The 19,759-nt window shown below is 34.6% G+C and overlaps 4 protein-coding genes across 9 annotated transcripts; 2 read left to right on the plus strand and 2 right to left on the minus strand.

The window, feature by feature from the left end:
- Positions 1 to 2,085: 2,085 nt before the first annotated feature.
- BNAC01G04070D lies at positions 2,086 to 6,306 on the minus strand. Of its 4 annotated transcripts, none has more exons than XM_022694474.2 (11): positions 6,105 to 6,296; positions 5,690 to 5,725; positions 5,506 to 5,572; positions 5,178 to 5,428; positions 4,643 to 5,102; positions 3,985 to 4,566; positions 2,958 to 3,401; positions 2,690 to 2,884; positions 2,540 to 2,611; positions 2,386 to 2,448; positions 2,086 to 2,297 (listed from the first exon to the last, which is right to left on the minus strand). In XM_022694474.2, the coding sequence occupies exons 1-11, from the start codon at positions 6,140 to 6,142 to the stop codon at positions 2,214 to 2,216; spliced, it is 2,292 nt and encodes a 763-aa protein (XP_022550195.1). In that variant the 5' UTR covers positions 6,143 to 6,296; the 3' UTR covers positions 2,086 to 2,213. The 4 variants fall into 4 exon arrangements, with proteins under 4 accessions (XP_022550195.1, XP_022550196.1, XP_013698437.1 ...); XM_022694475.2 differs by having other exon boundaries at positions 2,540 to 2,599; positions 6,105 to 6,295; XM_013842983.3 differs by lacking the exon at positions 5,690 to 5,725 and having other exon boundaries at positions 2,540 to 2,599; positions 6,105 to 6,306.
- A 21-nt stretch (positions 6,307 to 6,327) lies between these two features.
- On the plus strand, positions 6,328 to 7,802 carry LOC106397168 (thioredoxin domain-containing protein 9 homolog). The gene is made up of 4 exons (XM_013837739.3): positions 6,328 to 6,584; positions 6,679 to 6,954; positions 7,233 to 7,391; positions 7,488 to 7,802. The coding sequence occupies exons 1-4, from the start codon at positions 6,564 to 6,566 to the stop codon at positions 7,662 to 7,664; spliced, it is 633 nt and encodes a 210-aa protein (XP_013693193.1). The 5' UTR covers positions 6,328 to 6,563; the 3' UTR covers positions 7,665 to 7,802.
- A 972-nt stretch (positions 7,803 to 8,774) lies between these two features.
- Positions 8,775 to 10,763, plus strand: LOC106401802 (TIP41-like protein). Its single transcript, XM_013842392.3, has 8 exons — positions 8,775 to 9,004; positions 9,158 to 9,343; positions 9,428 to 9,518; positions 9,612 to 9,725; positions 9,822 to 9,881; positions 9,991 to 10,032; positions 10,134 to 10,262; positions 10,445 to 10,763. The coding sequence occupies exons 1-8, from the start codon at positions 8,865 to 8,867 to the stop codon at positions 10,553 to 10,555; spliced, it is 873 nt and encodes a 290-aa protein (XP_013697846.1). The 5' UTR covers positions 8,775 to 8,864; the 3' UTR covers positions 10,556 to 10,763.
- A 29-nt stretch (positions 10,764 to 10,792) lies between these two features.
- On the minus strand, positions 10,793 to 12,410 carry BNAC01G04100D. Of its 3 annotated transcripts, XM_013842394.3 has the most exons (4): positions 12,147 to 12,399; positions 11,780 to 11,898; positions 11,473 to 11,540; positions 10,793 to 11,080 (listed from the first exon to the last, which is right to left on the minus strand). In XM_013842394.3, the coding sequence occupies exons 1-3, from the start codon at positions 12,290 to 12,292 to the stop codon at positions 11,521 to 11,523; spliced, it is 285 nt and encodes a 94-aa protein (XP_013697848.1). In that variant the 5' UTR covers positions 12,293 to 12,399; the 3' UTR covers positions 10,793 to 11,080; positions 11,473 to 11,520. The 3 variants fall into 3 exon arrangements, with proteins under 3 accessions (XP_013697848.1, XP_013697849.1, XP_013697847.1); XM_013842395.3 differs by lacking the exon at positions 11,473 to 11,540 and having other exon boundaries at positions 12,147 to 12,410; XM_013842393.3 differs by lacking the exons at positions 10,793 to 11,080; positions 11,473 to 11,540 and having other exon boundaries at positions 11,599 to 11,898.
- Between the last annotated feature and the right edge of the window lie 7,349 nt (positions 12,411 to 19,759).

Consider the following 19,759-nt stretch of genomic DNA (forward strand, 5'->3'; position numbering starts at 1 on the left):
GAAACGTATTCTCCAGTTATGGATGCCATTACATTTAGATTCCTGATGAGTCTAGCAGCTGATAAAAATCTAGAGATGCGTCTCATGGATGTTGTTACAGCTTATCTATATGGATCATTAGATACTGATATCTACATGAAAGTTCCTGATGGATTTAAAATGCCAGAAGCATTAAGTTCCAAACCTAAAGAGTTATGTGCAATAAAATTGCAAAGATCATTATATGGGTTAAAGCAATCTGGACGTATGTGGTATAATCGTCTCAGTGATCATTTAACAAAAGAAGGATATGTGAATGATCCTATATGCCCATGTGTTTTCATCAAGAAAACAATATCCGGATTTGTGATAATCGCGGTATATGTTGATGATCTTAACATTATCGGAACTCAAAAAGAAATACAAAAGGCATCAGACTATCTCAAAGGAGAATTTGAGATGAAAGATCTTGGACAGACACAATATTGTCTTGGCCTACAAATAGAACATTCACAAAATGGTATATTTGTGCATCAATCCACATACACTAAAAGAGTGTTGAAACGATTTAACATGGATAAATCAACTCCTCTTAGCACCCCGATGGTCGTTAGGTCACTTAATATTGAAAGTGATCCATTTAGACCACCTGAGGAGAAAGAAGAGATACTTGGTCCGGAAGTACCATATCTAAGTGCAATTGGAGCGCTGATGTACCTTGCAAATTGTACACGGCCTGATATATCATTTGCTGTGAATCTTTTGGCAAGATTCAGCTCATCTCCAACTCGAAGACATTGGAATGGGATTAAACATGTTTTTCGTTACCTCCAAGGGACAATTGATTTGGGCTTATTTTATCCTAAAAGTTCAAAAGGTCAAATGGTTGGTTTTGCAGATGCAGGATATCTTTCAGATCCACACAAAGCCCGATCGCAAACAGGATACGTTTTTACGATCGGAGGCACTGCTATATCTTGGCGTTCCCAGAAACAAACGCTCGTGGCTACTTCTTCAAATCATGCTGAGATCATTGCACTCCATGAAGCAAGTAGAGAATGTGTATGGCTGAGATCAATGAGCCGACACATCTGTTCAAGCAGCGGAATTGGCGAAAATACGGAGCCAACTATTTTATATGAAGATAATGCAGCATGTGTTGCTCAAACAAAGGACGGATATATCAAAAGCGATAGAACGAAGCATATTCATCCGAAGTTCTTCTCATACACTCAAGAGCTCGTAAAGAAGAAAGAGATTGAAATAAGATATGTCCAATCATGCGACAATGCAGCTGACCTCTTCACAAAATCACTTCCGACTTCAGTATTCAGAAAACATGTTCGTAACATTGGAATGCGTCATCAGAAGGATCTATGACTGCTCATTCGAGGGGGAGCTTACGTAGTTGTACTCTTTTTACCTTACTATGGTTTTTCCCATTGGGTTTTCCTAGAAAGGTTTTTAACGAGGCAACATAGACGTTAAGCGAGAGTGGATGGTGACACCGGTCCCCAAGGGGGAGTGTTATGAAAGATTAGCCGCAAACGTTGAAAAATATAAAAGATATGGGGCCCGCTGCACTATTTGCACAGTGAATTTCTCTTCTATATAAACGATCGTTTCGATCGATTGTAATCACACCATTCCTTCTTCTTCTAATAACACATCCTCTCTTGCTATCAGTGTTATCTTCTCATACGGGTATAAAATTTTGCCCTTATTTAAATTTCTTCGATACAATAAAATTCTAGTTTTTTTATAACATATTTATATTTTTTCTTACCACCTTCTTTTATTATCAGACCACCGGTTTAGTCTTAACCGGACCCCCTTGTCTGAGAACACAGTCGACCTAAAATTTTATAATTTTTCTTTCAACCTTCTTTTATTATTAGACCAGCGGTTTAGTCTTAACCGGACCCGTGTCCGAGAGCACACTCGACCTAACCTATATTTATAATTTTCTTACAACCTTATTTTATCATTAGACCAGCGGTTTAGTCTTAACCGGACATTTGTCTCCTGCTGTTGGTATGGTGTTTAAATTTTTTTAATGTTGTTGTCTTTTATGTTACAGTTTCCTCCTCCTTGAATACACTTCTCTTGAGATTCGTAATCTATCTAGCAATAGTATAATACAAACAAACGTGCCTCTACCAAAATCATACACTTTCCAAGCAGAGTTTAACACACTAGTTAATTGTTTTTTTTTTCTTTTTTAAAATGTTTCCTTAGCCTCCCATGCTATTTGAGGGGTAACAATGAAGACCACAAGATTGTTCTTCTATATGATCTCTTGGTGCTAGCATATTCACCTGAAAATCCATTTTTGTGCCATAAACTCTGTTATAAGAGGTTTACTTAATAAAATTAGGAACTGTGTCTATGTGTGTTTCAATGTACCTTGACTATTTCAGACACTGAGCTAGGTCGCGTGTACGTAGCCAAAACACTCATGTTAAAATCCTGCAAGACATAGAAACCAAGCACAAGTCTCGAATCTCGATACACATTCTTCTTATTAAATGGTAGGTAATTCGAGGATTAACAAACTCACCCTGAAGGGATCACCGCGTAGAGACTGAACAAACATCATGGAGAATTCTGAGCCGTTCCACTGCAAGCCAAACTAAATCACATAGTCAGGTCAATATGCTCTCTCTCTCTCTCTCTCACTACACACAGCAGCTAAGATTCGTGTCGTTACCTCTAGAGATACATCCCTGAGGCGTCTTCCCGTTTGAGCACAACAGACACGGACCATGCTCTCATCGCAGCTTCCACTTATGATGTAGTCATTACCATTCATGTAATACGATCGAGTATAGTTCATGGAGCTTCCCGTTGGGACTATGTCAAAATTCAGATGAAGCCTTCCATCAACCGTCAAAAGCTGCCTCACCTGAGAGAGAATACTCAAATGTGTTACTAAACATCAATACAAGGAAGCTTCAAGGGTCGATATGAGAGTGTACCTCGTTGTCCACGGCTGATGTTAGAAGGTAACGATCATCCGGAGAAAAGCAAACCATGACGTTTCCTTTATTACTAGAAGCCGTGTAGCAAGGTTGGGATGGGTCTTGTCTCAAATCCCACAGCTTAACATCTTTGTCAAAAGAAGAAGTCGCGAAAATTGAAGGGGAATGGTTCGAGAACTTCACCACGTTGATGTGCTCCTGATGCATGTTAGCGAAAACCTGGAGGCGTGTTCCGCTGCCAATGTCGTACAACGCCACGTCCTTTGAGTATCCACTAGCGAGAAACAGTTTGTCCGTGGAATTAACATGAACTGAGGTTAATTGGTCAAAATCATCAAAAGTATCAGAGCCAGAAGCGGTGTGAGTGGTGGCATTAAGTGTGGATGACGCTTTCTGGATGTCGTACAGCTTCAGTGAGCCGTTGGCTGAGCCAGCTATAACCTGAAAAATACAAAACTTTGAAATGAATTTGCTGTAGGCAACAACAAACACAGGCATGGGCACATTTATCTACAAATTACCCGAATTGATCTTATATCTCTAGAACCAAAGAACCGAAACCTAGCGGGAATCCAACTAAACCCGAATGGGTACCCATATTTCTATAATATAATTTCTGTACTTATAAATATTAACTATATTCAGTTTTAAATAATCAAATAATTTAAAAATACTGTTTATAAACCGAAACACACAAAAAACTGAATTACTAGAATAGTTTTTATCTGAAATATTTAAAACTATCTAAATTATCCAAACTTTTATCCGACAACCCAAAAAAATTGATATCTAATCCAAAAAAACTTGAATTTTCTAACTTTTTAATCTGAATTAACCAAAAACCGGAACCGAACAGGAATCGATTGGATCTAAAATTATCTTGGATATTAGTCGGTTCTTAACTTTGTTACCCGAACCAAACCAGAACCTAACCGAATTTTCTAAATACCCGAACAGATCCTAAACCGAAGAACTGAATGCCCAAGGCTAAAAAATAAAGGCAGCTTGATTTTTTAATCCTTACCATGGATGGATACGTCCTGAGCCAACAAAGTCCCAAGATACTACTCTGAGCTCCATGAGAAGGGATGTAACGTAGTATCTTCCCGCTTTCATGATTGAGAACAACCACTTCTCCATCCAAAGTCCCATACACCATGAGGCTAGGATCCAGGGGATGGTATTCAAACTGCCTTGGACTCAAACTCCTTCCTTCATCTTGAACCCTACTAAAAGAAGGAATCGAATGCAAGAGAGGCCACGCAGACGATCCCATCCTAGCCGCACAGAGAGACCTCGTATAGGAACTCTGAGACTTCCATTTGCTTGATCTCGTCTCGCGCTTCTCGAGGACTCTAACCACACTTTCCTTGCTCTTTCTCTTGTACGGTAAGTGCTCAAAGTTCTCGGAATATGTTTCGGTGGCCCTGTCTCTGTCGCTCCTTCTGATAGCCAAGTTGTCCAACACTTTTAGTTTCGGCAGAGAGTTTATCATGAAGATCCTGTAATGCTTTTTGGAACATATAGGTGATGCTTTAGTTGATATATACTTCAACCCAACATCCCCAAGGTCGTTGGTTTGGTCTGGCATCTTCCCTTTCCTAACCTGAACCGTATAAAGAAGCTTTAACCATTTTCATTGTTTCTATTAGAAACAAGAACGTATCGATATGAGTTTTTACCTTTTCCCTCATGAATACTTCTGCATTCAAATCATCCATGCTAAGAGTCTCTTCAACAGTTAAATCAGGATCCATCTGTTCGAAAACGCCTGAAAAGTCTGCTTCAATGCGAGAGTTTGATTCATCAAACATGTTTTCATCAGTTGATGACTGCGGTTTAAGTTGGGTGGTAGAAGATTCGCTGCAACAAATCCAAATTTGGAACCGGAGCACCTCAAGAGAAGGAAGCTTCAAGAGAGCAGCGCTTGCTGTCCAAAGATCAGAGACAACAGTGTCGCACATCGAAAGAAAACTCAAGTTAGGCATCGCAGAAAAACAGCTTTCACCAAAACCAGTCACACGGTTGGAATCGAGTATAAGAGTGTGCAGCTGCGCGAACTCTCCAGCGATGTTAAGCTTGCGGAAATGCAAAGACCTCACGTTCAAAACTTCGCAGCTCAAGCCTTGAGAGAAGACGTCCCTTAAAGAAAAAAACAATCAAAGCTTAAGAAATAATGCAAAAAGAAAAGGAGAAGACAAAAGACAATTTGCTTACCGCCAGAAGGTTGTCCCAAAACAATCATGTACATCAACAAGACGAAGCTTTTGATTGACGGAACGTATCAATGACAATACGTACTGATCTTCCAAAGAACAAGATGATCTCACAGAGAGATCTATTCCTTCTACCTCAGATGCGTTGATCTCATTGCATAACTCAAGAATCGGGTGAAAGTCATCGTACATCACTCTGTCAACTAAAATGTTCATGGTGCATCTTTGATTCCTTGACTTTTTATCCTCCGCCTGAAAAGTTCATTCGATTAGTAAAACACTATGATTAAGCTACATAAGAAATAAATAGAGGAAAATGGTAAGCAAACCTCAAAGAAGGCAGATAAAATGGAAGTGTTGGGTACGGTTCCATGCTTCTTGCATAATTCGATATACCTAAGAACCAAAAGATAAAAACAAACCATTAATCAATCTGAATACTAGTAGAGAAGCCACTTAAACACATTGTATAACTCCTCAAGAGATCTCTGATCCAATACTAAAAATAATTACCCAGAATTCAACAAATTAATTTGATCCAGAAAGCACCTTGGCGCAGTTCACCCCCAAGTAACAGAAGAAGACACAAAAAAAAAATTATTTTTAATTCCTTAGAGCAAAAAAAAAAAAAAAACAGAATCAAAACCATTCCTTAATCAAAGAACAAGGCAGAGATTCAGACAACAAACACCAAAAGAAAACACAGAATTAAAAAAAAAACGCAATCTAGATTTACTGCAAAAAAAAAAGAAGGTATTTAATTCATTCCTCCAAACCAAAATCGGAGACACAGGAAGAGCTCATCAAACTTCCAGAAAGAGGTATCAGGTTTCAGACAAGATCACATGTCAACTTTTTTCTGTCTTAATTCAAAAGATCAGACACAAACAAACAAAAAGGTGAGAAACAAAAAAAAATCAAAACATACTTCTCCTCAAGGGTGGCGATTTCAGTGAGCATAGCCATTCAATCAAATCTTACGCTTGAACTCTCTCCGACCACCTTTTGTTTCTTCGATGTTATCACAAACACTTTTCTACACGGAAGAGCAAGTATACCAAAATAGACTTCAGACCTGAAACCTGAAACCCGCCACCTGGTATAGAAGCTTTTATAAATAAAGTGTTGGCATAAATTAATTTAGGTGGAATCGAGTGTCCAACTTTTATAATATATAAAAAGATCAATGGTTCGACCGGTTTAATGCGGAATTTAAAGATTTCTTCATAACCGGTTGTATTCGAAACGGTGTCGTTTTACAGAACCCGAGATCTCTATTTTGTGCGTCTCTCTCTCCATCTTTCATCATCAGCTACCTAAAACTGAATCTCTCTTTCGAATTTCAAACAACGAAGCTCCGCCCAACAGATCTCGCCGGCGTTTCGCAATGGATAATCCTATTCAAGAGGTACCAATTGTTAATGTTGGCTTTTAATTGCGTTTGATGATTACATTTTCGCGAGATTTGGATTTGTGATTTTGTTTTTTTTTGGTCATGGCAGATTCTGGAGAAGCAGCTTCTGACGGTGGCGAAAGCCATGGAGGACAAGCTCGACGAGGAGATCGCGTCCCTTGAAAAGCCTGACGAGGACGATCTGGAGGTGTTGAGGGAGAGGAGGCTGCAGCAGATGAAGAAAATGGCGGAGAAAAGGAAGCGTTGGATGAGTCATGGACACGGCGAGTACACAGAGATCCCTTCCGAGAAAGACTTCTTCGCCGCCGTCAAGGCTAGCGAACGCGTCGTGTGCCACTTCTACCGCGAGAATTGGCCCTGTAAAGTATGAATATTCACAATCTCCCTTTGGATTCAATTAGGTTTCGTTGATTATCTCTCGTGGAAAGATTCATACTTTCGCGGAGTTTCTCACTGTCTTGTATGTTTTGGGGGAAGAAGAGATTTAGGGTTTGCTAGTTTAGCCTTTCCTTTGAAAAAGTTATCTCCTTTTTGTGTTTAGGTCCATGTATGATCTTGACAAGAGATGTTAGGACAGAGACTTGTCTCTTGTCTGTAGCTACTATACATAAAGAGAAATCTTTTTTTTTTTTGTTGTTGCAGGTGATGGATAAGCACTTGGGTATATTGGCAAAGCAGCACATTGAGACGCGTTTTGTGAAGATCCAAGCTGAGAAAAGTCCCTTCTTGGCTGAGAGGCTCAAGATTGTCGTTCTTCCCACTCTTGCCCTCATCAAGAACACTAAAGTGGATGATTATGTGGTATAGCAACTGGATGATACTACGCTAAAGCAAATTCCCATCTTTTGGTTATTATCTTTTAGAATATGATTGGTTTTCTAATGTTGTTGTTGGTAGGTTGGGTTCAATGAGCTGGGAGGGAAAGACGATTTCAGCACAGAGGATCTGGAAGAGAGGTTAGCTAGAGCTCAAGTCATACATTACGAAGGGGAATCATCTCATAAACCAAAGTCTACTACACAAACCAAGAGGAGCGTAAGGCAGAGTGCTAGATCAGATTCTGACTCTGAATAAATCCCAAGTTTGTAACTAAAGGTTGTCGTCAGCCTTTTCTTGTGTCTCTGTTTCGCTGAAGAGGAATGTATTCATGAGTTGTATGAAACGAGTTAAGTTGTGACTTTTATAATTCGATGCTATTCACTCGTTCTAATATGGTGGATTCTGACATTTTCTTAAATGTTTCGAGCACAATGTGTTGTGTTGGGTGGAAACATGCCTGTGCCGGTACTAGATAGTGAAATTTTGAACGAGAATCCAAATACAACGAGCTACATCAAACTAAATAATAACGAATGGGAATCTAACACTTAACCTTTTTTGGTCAAACCTTGCTTAATTAACTTAAAAGTTTAAAACTCCATTCGAGGATGAGGTGTTACAACATAGAAAGGCATCACTAGTCAACGAGTTTGCCATAGCATAAGCACAACAACAAGCAAAGTGAGCATATAAACCATCAAAGAAAAGAAAAGATAAGGGATCAAATATCGAATAAGATTCGGTGAACATCAAATGACCAACTCTCTGAAAGAAGGTGAGTGAGTTCTTGACGGTTTAACTTACAGACAAGCTTAGAGATACACATTGATATGATCACAACTTGTGCAATCAAAAGGGTTAGACACTCTGCAACAATGCCAGAATGGTCATAAATCCGGGAGGTAAGGCCTTGTAATACCGATGAGTCTTGAGTATCCGAATACAAGCTCATACATAAACTAGTGAAACATAAAACATCCATTGACGACACAGTACTCCCTGCAAAACTATCACCCAAACCAGGTGAAAGATTTTGAAGATAAGTAAGTTCCATAAAGGAAAACACCATGCTATCAAAGCCCAAACTACTTCGGTTCAATGCAAGGAAACATTACAAGTATCCATCTAATCTTTTTCCTCAAGAGACTAAATGTTGTATCTCTGTAAGAGATTAGCATTACAACTACATACCAAACCCAGCCGAGAAAGTTTATTATTCTTCTAAACTATCTAGCCTTGCAAGAACATAAATCAAATTAAAAACTATAGTTAATGTATCCAACTTAGTAACTGGGTAGATAGTTTACGAACTTAGTAATCTAGGCCCAGTTTACGAACTTAAAGCCCATCAAGCTCTTAAGTCAATGTGTTAGATAGTTTGTTTCACCGGTTGATCGCAAAAAGTTGAAACCGACGGAGAAAAAAGGAAAGGGCCAACATTTGCCGGCGATTCAGATGGAGACGGAGGTCGATAAGGAGATTCTAAAATCTGCCGGAGCTGAGCTTCTTCCCGACGGACGTAAAGGCTTACGAATCCATGACTGGGAGATCGAAACCATCCGCGGCACGATTCTCACTTCTCTCGCTCACGAACAGTACTCAAATCCCTATCTCTCTCACTTTAGTGTCTGTGCATTGCTGTTAGTGTTTGTATCTATGCGTCGTCAATTCGATTGAGAACTGAGTATATGCAGAGGTCTTTCAATGTCAATCATGATTTTGATTGTGTTGGTTTGATTGTGATACAGGTGGGAAGAGAAGCTTAAGACCTCTCACTTACCTGAAATGGTCTTTGGCGAGAATGCGTTAGTGCTTAAACACTTGAGCAGCAACACGAAGATTCATTTTAACGCGTTTGATGCACTTGCGGGTTGGAAGCAAGAAGGGCTTCCACCTGTTGAGGTTCCTGCTGCTGCAAAATGGAAGTTCAGGAGGTAAGAGTTTGTGATGAGATTGAACTTTTTAAAACTCTGCTTTGTACAATTGTTTTGTCTGATACGTTTCTGATGAAATTGCAGCAAGCCGTCTCAGCAGGTGATACTGGATTATGATTACACTTTTACTACGCCGTACTCTGGTAGCGGAGTTGTTGAGAAAGACCAAGAAACGGTTTGTGTTGCTCCCATGTTCACTCTTGTTCTGCTTATCATGCGATAATTAATGAAGTGTTTGTTGATGTATGGTGCTCTTGATGTGGGGCAGGTTGAGGCCAAAGCAAATACTGAGGGGGAAGATAGTCTTAAGTGGGAGAACTGTGAAGAGCAGATTGATTTGGCTGCTCTTTCACTTAAAGAACCTATTCTCTTCTATGATGAGGTTTGTTCTCTACTCGATACAATCACAAAACCTTTACTTTTATCTTTTGTTATATTCTTCTGCGCCTTTTGATGTACTTATTTTCTATTCATTCAGGTAGTTTTGTATGAAGATGAACTGGCTGACAATGGAGTGTCACTTCTGACTGTGAAAGTGGTAAAGAAATCACAAGTCTTTCTTTCCAGTAGCATTTTTTTTAATAATGCTTTTGATTTGATACAAGTTGTGTGTTAGTAACAAAGGATAACCTGTTTGTTTTCTTCAGAGAGTCATGCCAAGTTCATGGTTTCTCCTCTTACGATTTTGGGTGAGTCAAAATCAGGAAAAAAAAAACACTATTCATATGTGGATCTTCATTAACTGTTATGATGCTTTGACTGTCATCACCCATCCGTTGCCTCTTTACAGCTTAGAGTTGATGGTGTGCTTATGAGGTTGAGAGAGACGAGAATGCATTATGTGTTTGGCAAAGGGGAGACACCCACTGTTCTTCGTGAAAGCTGTTGGAGAGAAACAACATTTAAGTCTCTATCTGCGGTTAGTTTTTCTTCACTTTTAGGACAGAACCAAATATTTTCTTACACCAAACTAGAACGACTGGCTGATTATAGACCTAACCATGTTGGATCATCAAACAAATTCATAATATTTTCTTATACTGCAATGTTTCTATGGTTAGTGAATATAGAAGATCCTGACTCTTGATTATATATATGCAGAAAGGGTATCCAGTTGATTTAGCAGTCTATAGCGACCCAGGCCCCATCAGTCAGAGGCTTCCGGTGATTAAGCAGATAACACAGAAGCTGATGATTCCTCATAAAGTGTAAGCGGTTTATAAAGTTGCAAGTATGAAACACGTACTCAATGGTTACTATGGTACTGGTCGATGTGAGGAGTTACTTAACTGATTCCTGGATTTCATTTTCATGTGAACACTCGAACCGTTTCATGTTTATACTTTCATTGTTCCCAAAATACTTTTCTCATCACTGTTTAGAGTTTATGATTCGTATAACACAAATAAGAGTTATTCCACGTCTGAAAAGGAAAAACGAAACTACACGTGTAAAAATTTGTTCTTTAATTTTATCTCCATTCAGTAAATGATAACCAAACAAAGCTAGTAACATACAAGATGAAACAATGGTTATTCAAAATTATACTGAGAAACTTGAAGTTAAAAAAAACAACAATGTTGTCGTCAAAAGTGGGAAAGACCAAATAATGTATTAAGTTTTTCTGGTTCCTGACGAAACACAACACGACCAATGTGTTCTTCTTGGTACACCCCTTTTTAAAGTCTCCATCTGCTTCAAGATGATTGATGCAACACACTTCGCTCATTTAAGTACCTGCCATCATCAAGGCACAGACAAAAACCTTTGGATCAGAATCAGATCATCAGACTGAACTCATATCAGCTATTCAAACTCTACAAAATCATATTGGTGCCATGTAAGTTCTTGATAAGTGTACTCTTTTGGATGGTACACGGATGTCTAAAATTCTCTAATGATCTAAAAGGCGAAGTATAGGTTTGTCATTTCTTAATGCGTTATAACAGAATAACCCACTCATGTATTTAGATGGAGGAGCATGGCGATAAGCTTTATAATGAAAAATCCTTAATTGGATGTCTAAATGGTACTAAAATGAACAAGATGTTATAACGGTATTGGGTCTTATGTTTCAGGTTCCTAAACGTTGAAAACAAAAACTAAACATGATAGACAAAGAAACCTACAAAAGCAGTAGCACTTCTCTCTTGACAGCAACTGAAAATCCACTTCCATCACCCATCTTTTCCATTCCCTATCAAATCCCAAACCCAATATATGTTCTTAACGAGCAAAAATACATAATTACGAGCGAGAGAAAAAAAGTTTTTATTCCACTTCAAGACGAAAAGAGTAGCACACAATGTTCCAAAATTAAACAAGAAACTCATAACAAGATTAGATTGCTCTTTGCCACAATGAAACCCTAAGAAGAGTAATAAAACTGACAAAAGGAGAGTAATTAGCGATCTTGACAAGTGCGTTGGAAGGTACCGTTAGGGAGTTCGCAGAAAGCTCGCACGTTGAGATTAAGGTGAGAAATGAGTCTCGACGAAGCCACCACGTTGTGCAAAGGCAAGAGAGACTGTGTGCATCCAAGCTCTCCCAAGTTCCTATCCAAGCAACATAAGACTTATAACACTTCCTCTTCTTCGTTTTATTCGACGAAAATCATATCTCAATCTGAATTGAATATTTTCAATTCTTCTTAAATATGGATTCACACCAAAATGTTCAAGCTATGAAAACCTAAGTTCATTTCATGAATGAATAAACATAAAAATATAATGTCATTAACAAAACAATGATCTCCAACCATTCAAACTTGAATATCAACATGAGCTTAAGAACTGGTGAAAACCTTGGATTTGTGAATCGGCGGCGAGGCAAAGAGGACTGGGAAGGACGGAGGCGCGGAAGCGTTGCCGGCGGAGGTCGGAGGGACGGAGCTCTAGCGGTGGCGGAAACGAAAGAGCGAGCAGCAGATCCTGCACTGCGCCAAGCCATTGTAATCTTAGCTACTTCTTGCAGAATCAACAGAGTTATCAGATCAATCCCGAAGAAGAAGAAGAAGACTTTAAAAGGAGCCCTAAACGAGAGGAAGTGAGAAGACAACTACTGAAAACTAAATGGGCCAATAATTTAATGGGCCTCCTATATACTACTACACCATAAACATAGGCCCATTACATAATAAGTTAGCAAGACATATATATATATATAGGCTTGTGTTCTCTAGCTTCAACCGTGAGGTAAGGTTATTTTATTTTTGTTGTCAAAAAAATTAAAATTTAATAAAGTAATAAAATATTATTTACGTTGTCAAAAATAAATAGTATATATTAAATTCTTATTCAGTGATTTTTATAAAAAACAATTTGTTACAATTTATTATATTTTCAATTTCCAATAAAGATTAATTAAAATTTGTTATTATATTTTGATTATTTTATTATTAGTTTAAATTTGCATTCATACTAACAAAATAATTTTTAATTTTTGATGATATTTAAATAAACATAAATTAATAATTCTATAATATTTTTTGAATATCATACTTCTTAAAATTATTAATTTGTAAACAGTATAAACATCTTGTGACATAATTTAAAACTAGATTCTGACCCGCGCGGTGTTTTTTTCGATTTTATATACATAGATATTTCTTTTATATATTTTTAACGCTAATTATATACTTATATAATTATTTTAAATACAATAGTTTTTTAATTTACATTTATAAATAATCAGCAGGTATTTTTCACTTCTTATTATATATTTATCTTATTGTATTTGCATTTAGTTATTAAAAAAAATTGAATGAAAAAACATATTTGCAAATTGTTTTGTATTTAATTTATGCTTAATTCTGACCTGCCTTTCAAAGTTGGATTTCTTTTTACCAATATTTTTTACGTTTATTCATTTTAGATAATATATTATTGTATATACAAAAGTCAAAGATATGTTAATGTTTAGACATGCATTATGTAGTTTGCTAATGTTAAACTGTTCTGTCATCGTATTATACTTTTAACATAAATATTTTATATTTACCATGTTTAGTTCAATATAATAGTAGTATTTAACATGATGATTATTATTATAAAGTAAATAAAAATAGGATAAATTTTTAAACTTTTCATTATATAAATGATAACTTTATATATATATAATATTAATGCATAAGAATAGTTCATTGCTAATTACGAAATTAGTGAAAATGTTTACATGAACGTTTTGAAAATTAAGATAACAGATTTATTAGAATTTTTAAAGTATAATATATAAATTATATTTAAAATGAAAAGATGTCATGATTAAAGTAGTCACAAAGATTTTATAGTATTAGTTTTAATTATACATGTATTATATAGTTTGATAATGTTAACCCGTTTTACCAACATATTATATTTTTATTTTTGGAGTCAGGTTTTTGTTAGTTTGATTATATTTTTTAAATATTGAAAATAGTGTATAATTAGGATATGCGGGAATCTATTTTAAATATTTTTACATATAAATCTTAACGAATATGTTAACAAAATTTTGAATACTCTGGCACTAATTATTAAGATTTTTACTCAAGTAATACGGTTAAAAAATTTAAATATTTTGCTTTAATTTAGGAAAGACAATCTGGAATTATTATTTTGTATATTTTATACCCATCACTCACTATTTTGCAAGGTGGTTATACAATCTGTATTTATTTTGTATATTTTGAAATATTGTTAGAAAATAATTAATTTATAAATTGTAAAAAAAAGATAAATTTATATATTTCAAATTGTTTAGTCATATCTTGATTTCAAAAGAGACAATTTTTATGAGAATACTATAATGGTTATAAACATGATTTGTAACCCACTGTGATTTATAAAGTACATCAAACTTTAATGTAAGATATAAGAAAATATATTAACAAACATGTATGTCAAAGTAATTATAAAATACATATTTCATATTCACAATGAGTTGTATGCTTTGGGGACAAAAGATTGGACAATGGCTTGTGCTTTAAGCCTTTAACAACGAAAGATTAAATAAAATAACCACTTTAAACATATCATAATGGTTATAAACATGATTTGTAACCCACTGTGATTTATAAAATACATCAAACTTTAATGTAAGATATAAGAAAATATATTAACAAACATGTATGTCAAAGTAATTATAAAATACATATTTCATATTCACAATGAGTTGTATGCATTGGGGACAAAAGATTGGACAATGGCTTGTGCTTTAAGCCTTTAACAACGAAAGATTAAATAAGATAACCACTCTAAACATATCATATGAAAATTGGTCCTAACTGTTTGTATGAAATACGGTTAGTATAACCACCTTGCAAAACAATTGTTATGCAATCGTTTAGATATAATGGGCCAGATGATGTATACATACAATTAAAGGCTCAACTTTCTAAAGTAAAACAGTTATACAATTTTTTAGTTAATTTTCTAGAAGACAGTACATTTTAAAATATCACACATAAATGAAGTCATGACTTTTCTTTTAATATAATACTAGATTCTAACCCGCCCTTCAAAGGGCGGGTATATATTTTATTGAAAAAATTATTTTACGTAATGAAAAGTATGATTTAAAAAAAAATTATATATTTTGATTTTTTTTTGAACTTTATCTAAAATTTATTTGTATGACTTATTTTTGATCTTTTAAATAGGACTTAATTTTTGAAGACTCAAAATAATTCTGACCCGTATTATGATTTTGTTTATTTAACCCATTGTTAAACTTATTTCACACTGATTTTATTTTTAATATTTTAATTTAAATAAAATATTTTATATTTTCAACCCGCTATGTATTAATAATATTATTTTTGTATGCTTTAAAATTTTTCTATAATTTTATTAAACTTAGTTTATATGATTTATTTTTCATTTTAAATGAAACTATTTTTAAGGATTTGAGATAATTTAGCCTTGCATTATGGTTTTGATAATTTAATAATTTGTTATTTCAACTTGATTTTATTTTAGTGGTTTAATTTAATAAATATTAAATAATATAAAGAATAATTATTAATAAATAATTAATGAGTATTGAAATGGTTAAATCTTTAAAGTACTATTTATACCTTATTATTATTAGAGGAACTGCCGTTTAACATAAAATTATTATTATAGATAATAATTATTAACCCAATTTAAACTAACTGTCATTATTCTACATTATTTTGTGAATTCTAATTTATACTTAATTTTTCACTCATATATATAATGTATTCGTGAATTCTAGTTAGTATAAATTAGTGTTATGGGTTTCTAGAATAAAGAAAATAAAAAGGAAGGTTATAAATTAAATGCATGAAGTTAGTTATTATTAATAGAATGAATAAATAATTAAACATAACATATATGCAGTGTTTTGAAACCCGACCCGGACCCGCGGTTGAACCGGTAAATCCAGTGACCCAGAAAAAATCCGGTTTGGTTTTGTGAAAAATCCAATATTTAAAAACCCGCAAAAACCCGTAAATATCCAGTAAAACCCGGAACCCGATACCGGTTGAAACACCGGTTGAACCAATAAATAACTTTTACTTCTTTTTTTAGTTTTTAATTATTTTTTTAGATAATGTTTTATATTCTAAATTTTCAATTAAGAAATTAAGAGCAGCATTATCGCATGGTTTTAGGACGGTTTTTACCCAAAAAACAGGGCGTGGACCACCACAAAAAAAGAAGAAACGAGTTGCAAAAGTCGCAGAAGAGGAAACGTTTGTTCATGGTTTTCTGTATTGTTCGCGGGCCCCATTGACAAGTGGTGGTCCGCGATAGATTCGTTTTTTATTTTTTTTAATCAGACAAAAAAATAAATAATAAGAAACCCAATTGGGTTTGTGGGATAAAGATGCTCAAAGTGATGATTAAAAAAAAGTTAGGTTTTCGCTTTTCAGTTTTATATTTGTGATTTTTAGATTTTGATGAAGATTTTACTATGTCATCTGAAGAAAATGAAATGAACGATGGTAGAGAGAACCAAAATTAGTTGATGTGATTTGATGTTAGTTTATTTTCGTTATTGACAATTTATTACAATGATTTTTTACTTTTGGTTTATTTTGTATTTAAAGTTTAATTTATTATTTACATTAGAGATTTAAATATTTATAAACTTTAAATAGTCTAAACTATTTTTTGATATGTTGTATGTCAAATGAAAATAAAAATATAAAAACTAAAGTTAAGTATTTTCTAAATGTTTTTAAACATAAAATATATACATATCCAAACTATTATTTTATTTTTTAAAAAATATTTACAAAATATTAAACTTTAGTTTCTATATTTTTATTTACATAGGTGATATATTATTATATAATAAAATTAATTCATTTATTAACCTGCGGTTAATCCGCGGTCGACCCAGTGACCCAGCAACCCAGTAAGTCGTCTGGTTCAGTGTCCGGGTCGGGTTTAAAAACATTGCATATATGTTATGTTCCTAATTTAATAGAATAGATACTGAATTGAATTTCAAAAAAGTTACTTTATAATAATGAACCAAAAATAAATATTATTTAAGATGTCATGTTCTCACCCGTATTAAAAAAAAGGGCAGAGCGAGTGAAAAAAAAAGCAGAGTCGTCGTCTTTTCACCTTCTCCGGCCGCGGCATCTCGCCGTTGGTTCCGTGAGAAGGTGGTTGCATGTTTCTTCTAGTTTTATGCTCTTTTTAGTTTTAGATGGTCTCAAATCTGAATAGAAGCTTCATGTCTCCGGATTGAAGTGAAGAGATTCAGATCTGGACGCAACAGACATCGATTTTGTCAGAGCTATGGCCTGTGGTGGTTGGCTAATGGTTACCGGCTGTATGGAGAAGAATCGTGTTAAGTAAGGCTTGGGTGGCCTTGCTGTGGTGTGGAGGCGCGTAGAAGGCGCGTGGTGAGTCCTTTCAAAGTCCAATGGCGAGTTTAAGTTGGAATTGGAGGAGGTCAGTGGAGTACAGGCGCAGAGGAGGAGGAGGCGCAGTCTACAGCAACGATTATCTATTAGCTAACAGTCCGGTTTGTTTCTTGTATGAATGGGTTTGAGTCTCGTCTAGATGTTTGTAGTCATCTGCCTTTATGGTCTGTGTCTTCTAGTTTATGTGTTGTTTTCTATATTTTCATCTTTGGCTCCAGATAGTATTGTTTACTATGCTGGTTACTAGCTCCGGAAGAATCTTTGTTTTGCTGGTTTGATGTATCCTTTGTCCAAGTTTCAATATTAATCCAACACATGATAAAAAGAAAAGATGTCAACTTAACAGCTTTTCAATTATTTATATTAATATTTTGTAAATATGATACTATCTGTATTTGTTTGGCTATTTAGAGAAAATGTTTTTTTGTCATATGTTTGATTCATTGCTTTTTTTGTCAATGTTTGATTCATTGCTTAAGCCCAAAAGGCTTTTACAAAATGGTTTTGAAATAATCAATTACAAATTTACAACCATAATAAGTCCAACACGTGCTGAAATTAGGTTACTGGTTGTCAAGAACCAAGTGACGTCATCACCGTCGCACCACCATTGTAGGTTTCAGAATTCGTCTTCTCTTCGCAAAACAAATTTGACCATTGTTTTTTAGAACCCGCCATCACACTCTTTAGGAACAGTTCAACTCATGGCAGTAAGCAACCTATTAAGAATAGGGCACCGATTGTTGATAACACATGGCTATATAAGGATCCACCATCACATTCTGATTCGTCATCAACCATCGTCTATGTTTCTGTTCTTCAACTATATGCTTCGTTAATCCTTAAATCAATAAATCGAACTTTGTTGTGAAAGAAATACGTAACTGTTGCTTGTTGTTACAAAAAGAAAAAGAGATACGTAACTGTTGCTTTCAAGAAAGAAAAACAAAATTGTTTTTATTAGACAAATAGAACGTGGTTAGTGCTTTAATAAAATTAGATACATTTATATAAAGATAATAATAAGTGGTTGAAATAATTGTTGGACCCTATTTTTATCAATGGATCACACTGCTATTTTAATAGAATAGATAGATCTGGATTTCTACGGAGCTGCAAAATAGATTGATTGAGAAACTCATACTAGTTATAAAATATCAACTCATAACTCTTTATTACATAAGAAAAGACTTGACTAACAAAAATTATTTGTGCGTCATGTCCCACACTACAAATTCTCACAACTTCACTTTTGTTATTAGTAAGGACTAATGAGATCTTATTTAACGAGGCTGGATCGGTGAAGGTGGAGGGTGGTCTCTACATAGTGACTGACATAGGCAGTAACGCTTGATCTTACGTAACATGTAGATGTTGTCACAAGTGCAATTAAAATAATTAATCTTAGAATTAGGATTTGTCGACATATACTTTGCACACGCTTTCGGTCCACCAACTTTGCAGTTTCCTTCGATATCTTCGAATCTTGTACAAAATTTATCTGGTTCAACCTCCTCTAATAATTTTATATCAACCACACACACACACAAAAAAAGAATGTTAACTGGTGGTCAAAAATATCTAGATAAAAAATTGCAGTGCAACACTTGCGACTTGTGGCAAAAACATTATCGAAAGAAAATAAATATAGTATACCTTTATGTCTTTTACCATCACTAATTACGAGAAAGATGAGAAAACAAAAAAATATACACCAAGTAGCAGATCTCATGGTTAAGGATGGAAATGGTGATAAACAATCTTTTACTTGCAGAACACAATAACTTGTGTCTCTCTTGTGACAAGTATTTGTTTTCTACGCAAGCACGCTCGTGAGAAATATACTTAAAACACAGTTAAAAATAGATAATACTATCTTTAGTATATACTTATTTTGAAATAGAATTGTGTAGAATGAGTCGTTTATGAAGATTCTACAAAAATGTGAGATAAATTTAAAATAAAATGTAAAGAATGGAATTGAATGGAATGAAATATATAGAAAGTAATGGAACGTAGTTGAAAAATATTCAGAGACAAAAAATCTCTTGAATGTAACGAATGAAAGGAATGAAAAATAAAGGGAAAATCTCACGGAAAACTTTCAAAGTGGCAAGCACTTCCACTTTAAACCTCCAAGTATTATGATTCCATAATAAACCTTAAAATTAAATACATTCTTAACATAAACCTTTAAAGTGGCTCACGTGTTTTATATGACTTTAGGATAGACATAATTATAAACTACTCCGTTAGCGTCCTAACTAACACCGTCTCCTTTTGATAAAACATGTGCTTTGTTACAATTATTTATTATTTTAACAAATCATATTTTTATTTTATTCACGACAGTAATTTGTAGGGTTTAGCCGTCGTAAAGTGTTCGTGAAAAAAATTTAATAGAAACCCTAATGAGAAAACAAAAAAAAAGTGAGGAAGAGATCGTCGTATGTTATAGACTACATGAAGTAAGATGGTTCAAATATATAATCTTCTTATTCAAGATTTACGAGTCTTATCATGTGTGGTGT

The sequence above is a fragment of the Brassica napus genome, chromosome C1 (genome assembly GCF_020379485.1).
Source record: "Brassica napus cultivar Da-Ae chromosome C1, Da-Ae, whole genome shotgun sequence".
Taxonomy (NCBI): domain Eukaryota; kingdom Viridiplantae; phylum Streptophyta; class Magnoliopsida; order Brassicales; family Brassicaceae; genus Brassica; species Brassica napus.